At 38.3% G+C, this 6,530-nt stretch overlaps 1 protein-coding gene across 1 annotated transcript in view; it reads right to left on the bottom strand.

Moving 5' to 3' along the window:
- Positions 1-6,088, bottom strand: part of LOC104998840 (C4b-binding protein alpha chain-like) — a 10,861-nt gene extending 4,773 nt beyond the window's left edge. The window contains exon 1 of the mRNA XM_010854232.1: positions 5,878-6,088. Coding sequence (XP_010852534.1) covers positions 5,878-5,962 — 85 coding nt within the window. The 5' untranslated portion in view covers positions 5,963-6,088. The remainder of the gene's footprint in view (positions 1-5,877) is intronic.
- Between the last annotated feature and the right edge of the window lie 442 nt (positions 6,089-6,530).

Genomic DNA, 6,530 nt, shown 5'->3' with positions numbered 1-6,530 from the left:
GCAAAGTCAAAGAATGGGAACAAATAATGGGGGGATAAAGAGAAAGTTGGACTAATAAGCAGTATTTTTTTAACAAACTTATCCACTTAAAAAACATTCAGTATATACATGTTTTTAACCTCAGGTGCTTTTTGTTGGTGTGTGTGTGTGTTTTGTTTTCATTTTTCCAACTTGCTGCAGGAAAGGATTTTCACTGCAAGTTCATTTCCTTTGTTCAAATTGTACAAACAAAGCTAGGTAAAAAAAAATACAACACATAAAAACATCAGATCAGACAAATCACCACTGTTACACATTTCTTAAATTCTAAACTTACATTGTAAAAGCAAATTATGAAAAAGGCATGCATGGTAGAGAATGAACAATGGTATAGTTCCTCTTTCTTGATGGAAGTCACAACAGTTACTAATATTTATCCCCCTGTGAAGTTCATTGTTCTAATTTCCATTATCCAAGGAGGAAATCTGTCCTTGAGGATATCCAAAACCCTATTATGCTATGATATTAGAAGCATCCTTGATATTGGGACAAAAGCCAAGCTTGTTCTCTGACCAAGTGATTGATCCATAAGCAGCACAATAACAGGGTCATTTCACTAGTACCAGGTGTCCTGGGAGGGTGCCCAAATGTTTCAACCAGGGGGTCCTGAGATCAACATACTCACAACTGAGCAGTGGATGGGAACTTCTAGGTTAAAAAGTGCCAAAGTAGAAATTTCTAGTATTGGAAACTTTTCTCAGTTCACACACACTTCAGAAGAACTAAGTAGATTTCCAAGAGGAGAAATCAAAGTCAAATTTAGTAATTTCATCTGCCTCTAGATTGTTCTTCTTTAGTAATGTTCCAACACTTAAACTGCAAAAATGTAAGGAGGGAAAAAATGACACTCATCTCAAGATCTGATTTTCTTTCCTTTCATTCGTTTAGCAGATAGAGACTGAAAGCTACTGGGTGCTGAGCTTTGTACCCCTCCCTATCTTTAAGAAGTCAGCAGTGGGCTTTAGTGAGAAGTCAGGAGCTATAGAATTTGTGCCAGCTTTATTCAACATTTTCTTTTTTTAAAGTGTGGATTCGGATCTGACCATATGAATGCACAGTTATAAGCATTTTTTTTCTTCTGCATGAAATTGATCAGGATCCTGTGGGGCTCCTGGGCACAGAAGCCCTTCTGTCCCTGGTTTCTTGTAAGGAACACACCTTCAACCTCCATGACATTCCCCTAATTCCAAAGGGCAGATTCTAGCAAATATTAATTTGGGAAAGGAAGGGATGAAAAGACAAGGGAGGGGCACCCAAGAAACAATAGAGCCTTGAGGCAGTCTTGGTCTGCCTCAAGGATACATAACAATGTCTTTAAACTATTTAAGATGTCAGCTTCCCACTGACATCTAATAGAAGCAGAAGATATTAGGAAGAGGTGGCAAGAATACACAGAACTATACAAAAAGATCTTCAAGACTCAGATAACCAAAATACTGTGATCACTCACCTAGAACCAGATATCCTGGAATGTGAAGTCTAGTGGGTCTTAGGAAGCGTTGCTGCCAATAAAGCTAGCAGAGGTGATGGAATTCCAGCAGATATTTAAAATCCTAAAAGATGATGCTATTAAAGTGCTGTACTCAATATGTCAGCAAATTTGGAAAACCTAGCAGTGGCCACAGGACTAGAAAAGGTCAATATCATCCCACTTCCTAAGAAGGGCAGTACTAAAGAATGTTCAAACCACCAGACAATTGAACTCATTTCCCATGCTAGTAAGGTTTTACTCAAAACCCTCCAAGCTAGGCTTCAGCATTTGTGAACTGAGAACTTCTAGATTTCAAGTTGGGTTTAGAAAAGGCAGAGGAAACAAAGCCAAAACCTGGTTCTTTTAAAGGATAAATAAAATTGACAAACCATTAGCCAGACTCATCAAGAAACAAAGGGAGAAAAACCAAATCAATAAAATTAGAAATGAAAATGGAGAGATCACAACACAAAACACAGAAATACAAAGGATCATAAGAGACTATTATCAGAAATTATATGCCAATAAAATGGACAACGTGGAAGAAATGGACAAATTCTTAGAAAAGTACAACTTTCCAAAACTGGACCAGGAAGAAATAGAAAATCTTAACAGACCCATCACAAGCACGGAAATTGAAACTGTAATCAGAAATCTTCCAGCAAACAAAAGCCCAGGTCCAGATGGCTTCACAGCTGAATTCCACCAAAAATTTAGAGAAGAGCTAACACCTATCCTTCTCAAACTCTTCCAGGAAATTGCAGAGGAAAGTAAACTTCCAAACTCATTCTAGGAGGCCACCAACACTCTAATACCAAAACCTAACAAAGATGCCACAAAAAAAGAAAACTACAGGCCCATATCACTGATGAACATAGATGCAAAAATCCTTAACAAAATTCTAGCAATCAGAATCCAACAACACATTAAAAAGATCATACACCATGACCAAGTGGGTTTATCCCAGGGATGCAAGGATTCTTCAATATCCGCAAATCAATCAATGTGATACACCACATTAACAAATTGAAAAATAAAAGCCATATGATTATCTCAATAGATGCAGAGGAAGCCTTTGACAAAATTCAACATCCATTTATGATAAAAACTCTCCAGAAAGCAGGAATAGAAGGAACACACCTCAACATAATAAAAGCTATATATGACAAATCCACAGCAAACATTATCCTCAACTGTGAAAAATTGAAAGCATTTCCCCTAAAGTCAGGAACAAGACAAGGGTGCCCACTCTCACCACTACTATTCAACATAGTTTTGCAAGTTTTGGCCACAGCAATCAGAGCAGAAAAAGAAGTAAAAGGAATCCAAATTGGAAAAGAAGAAGTAAAACTCTCACTGTTTGCAGATGACATGATCCTCTACATAGAAAACCCTAAAGACTCCACCAGAAAATTACTAGAACTAATCAATGAATATAGTAAAGTTGCAGGATATAAAATCAACACACAGAAATCCCTTGCATTCCTATACACTAATAATGAGAAAATACAAAGAGAAATTAAAGAAACAATTCCATTCACCATTGCAACGAAAATAATAAAATACTTAGGAATATATCTACCTAAAGAAACTAAAAACCTATATATAGAAAACTATAAAACACTGGTCAAAGAAATCAAAGAGGACACTAATAGATGGAGAAATATACCATGTTCATGGATTGGAATGATCAATAGAGTGAAAATGAGTATACTGCTGCTGCTGCCAAGTCACTTCAGTCGTGTCCAACTCTGTGCGACTCCATGGACTGCAGCCTACCAGGCTTCTCCATCCATGGGATTCTCCAGGCAAGAACACTGGAGTGGGTTGCAATTTCCTTCTCAAAGCAATTTATAGATTCAGTGCAATCCCTATCAAGCTACCAACGGTATTCTTCACAGAGCTAGAACAATTTCACAATTTGTATGGAAATACAAAAAACCTCGAATAGCCAAAGCAATCTTGAGAAAGAAGAATGGAACTGGAGGAATCAACCTACCTGACTTCAGGCTCTACTACAAAGCCACAGTCATCAAGACAGTATGGTACTGGCACAAAGACAGAAATATAGATCAATGGAACAAAATAGAAAGCCCAGAGATAAATCCACGCACCTATGGACACCTTATCTTTGACAAAGGAGGCAAGAATATACAATGGATTAAAGACAATCTCTTTAACAAATGGTGCTGGGAAAACTGGTCAACCACTTGTAAAAGAATGAAACTAGAACACTTTCTAACACCATACACAAAAATAAACTCAAAATGGATTAAAGATCTAAATGTAAGACCAGAAACTATAAAACTCCTAGAGAAGAACGTAAGCAAAACACTCTCCGACATACATCACAGCAGGATCCTCAATGACCCACCTCCGAGAATATTGGAAATAAAAGCAAAAATAAACAAATGGGACCTAATTAGAATTTGTGCCATCTTTATTTAACATTTCCCTTTTTTGAACTGTGGGTTCACATCTGACCATACAATTGCACAGTTGTAAGCATTTTTTCTTCTGCATGAAATTGATCAGGATCTTGTGGGGCTTCTGGGCAGGGAAGCTTTTTTGTCCCTGGTTTCTTATAAGGAACACACCTCCAACCACCATGACCTTCCCTGAGTTCCAAAGGGCAGATTCAAACAAGTACTAATCTGGGAAATGGCAACCCACTCCAGTATTCTTGCCAGCAGAATCCCTTGGACAGAGGAGCCTGGCAGGCTACAGTCCATGTGGTTGCAGAGAGTCAGACACCACTGAGCACAGACAGACTAATCTGGGAAGGGAACTGATACAAAGACAAGTGTTCATTTCAGTTCATTTCAGTCACTCAATCGTGTCTGACTCTTTGCGACCCCACGGACTGCAGCACATCAGGCCTCCCTGTCCATCACCAACTCTCGGAGCTTGCTCTAACTCATGCCCATCTAGTGAGTGATGCCATGCAACCATCTCATGCTCTGTCATCCACTTCTCCTCCTGACTTCAATCTTTCCCAGCATAAGGGTATTTTCCAGTGAGTCAGTTCTAAGCATCAGGTGGCCAAAGTATTGGAGCTTCAACTTCAGCATCAGTCCTGCCAATGAATATTCAGGACTGTTTTCCTTTAGGATGGATTGGTTGGAAGGGACTCTCAAGAGTCTTCTCCAACACCACAGTTCAAAACAATCAATTTTTCCGCGCTCAGCTCTTTATAGTCCAACTCTCACATCCATACATGACTACTGGAAAAACCATAGCTTTGACTAGATGGACTTTTTAGGCAAAGTAATGTCTATGCTTTTTAATATGCTGTCTAGGTTGGTCATAACTTTTCTTTCAAGGAGTAAGCGTCTTTTAATTTCATGGCTGCAGTCACCTATCTGCAGTAACTTTGGAGCCCAGAAAAATAAAGTCTGTCACTGCTTCCATTGTTCCCCCATCTATTTCCCATGAAGTTATGGGACTGAATGCAATGATCTTTGTTTTTTAATGTTGAGTTTTAAGCCAAATTTTTCACTCTCCTCTTTCACTTTCATCAAGAGGAACTTCAGCTCTTCTTTACTCTCTGGAGAGTGAGGAGAAGGGAACAACAGAGGATGAGATGGTTGGGGGAATTACTGACTCAATGGACATGAGTTTGAGTAAACTCCGGGAGTTGGTGATGGACAGGGAGGCCTGGCATGCTGCAGGCTATGGGATTGCAAAAAGAGTCGGACATGACTGAGCTACTGAACTGAACTGAACTGCACCCTAGTGGGGCCTGCAAATCCTTGCAATTCCTTTCAGTGCTCATTAGTTAGGAACAATTATACCCTAGTTTGCAATGCAAGATCTTTCATTTATATAATGTTTTTAGTTTATACAGTGCTTCCTAATTTTACTCTAACAATATCACTCATTATTTTCAATGATATAAAAGTTTACTTCCTGGATGGCAAAAATTTTCTACACAACCTTGATGAAACAGAAAAATAATGAACCTTATTTAAGAATTAATTCTTTTTTTTTCTTTTTAGAAAAATTTTATTTAATTATTACATTCTGTGAAGTACATTTTAGTCAGAGAACAGAAAATATCAGAATTCAAGTTCTGCATCCACAAGTAATAGCTAAGAATTTAGGTTTAGCCACTTAAATATAAGTACTTAATATAAAAATTAAAAGGTTTCTCTTGTGGCTATATCAGCTCCCAAGGGCTTGCAATATTTTGCTTTCTAAGTAATTATGCCCTGTATCAAAAGGACTAAAATTATTTAATTATTAATTATTTAATATTGAAATTAATATAACCTATGATTGGTTATATTTAATGAATTCTTAATAAGAAATTCTTCTCCCTACCTTAGTTTAAACTTTCCCCTCTTCCTTATCACCTCTGTACTTACCGCACAGGACAGGTGGGCAATGCAATAGAGATAGGACCCCAAGGAGACACAGTGCTGGAAAAATTCTCTGCAACTTGGGGGACATGGTAAAGAATCTCAGAAACACAGCACTAAGACTCAGTGTTCTCAGACCCTGAATCAGGCTGAAGTGAAAGCTCTAAGTCAGTGGTAAGTTGGTGCCTGACTCAAGGAACTCAGGCTAGGGAAGTCCACTGCTGTGAGTTACTAAAGGGAAGAAGCAGAATTGAGGAGACCAAGTACTGGATAGGACTTGAGGGGTGCAATTCAATAAAGCTCAAGTCTTAAGGAGAATGATAATAGTGTGTCGTGAGAGCTCTCCAGGGGTCTGTGGGTCTTTACAATCATAACCCCATGACTTTCTCACTGTTGTGGGGAGCACTTGTTGGCTTATCTACCCATAAACATCATTCCTCTTGGAAGAATCAAGAAAAACTGGGCAAATGATACAGTCTGCCAGTTTCTTTATGGAACAGGGTGAGATGCCAAAGTGTATTCTCTGCCATCCCTCAGAGGTATCAAATCTTCATTCACTAGTGTGAATTCTCAATAGGAAGATAGGATTAAAAACAGATTTATAAAGTCTCTTCTTCAATATTTCACAGGACTAATTGGAATAAAGTCTATAATTGTGA

This window comes from Bison bison, unplaced genomic scaffold (assembly GCF_000754665.1).
Source record: "Bison bison bison isolate TAMUID 2011002044 unplaced genomic scaffold, Bison_UMD1.0 scf7180017864338, whole genome shotgun sequence".
Taxonomy (NCBI): Eukaryota; Metazoa; Chordata; class Mammalia; order Artiodactyla; family Bovidae; genus Bison; species Bison bison.
Note: the sequence above shows the minus strand (reverse complement) of the source record. Positions and strands in the feature narration are given on the sequence as shown.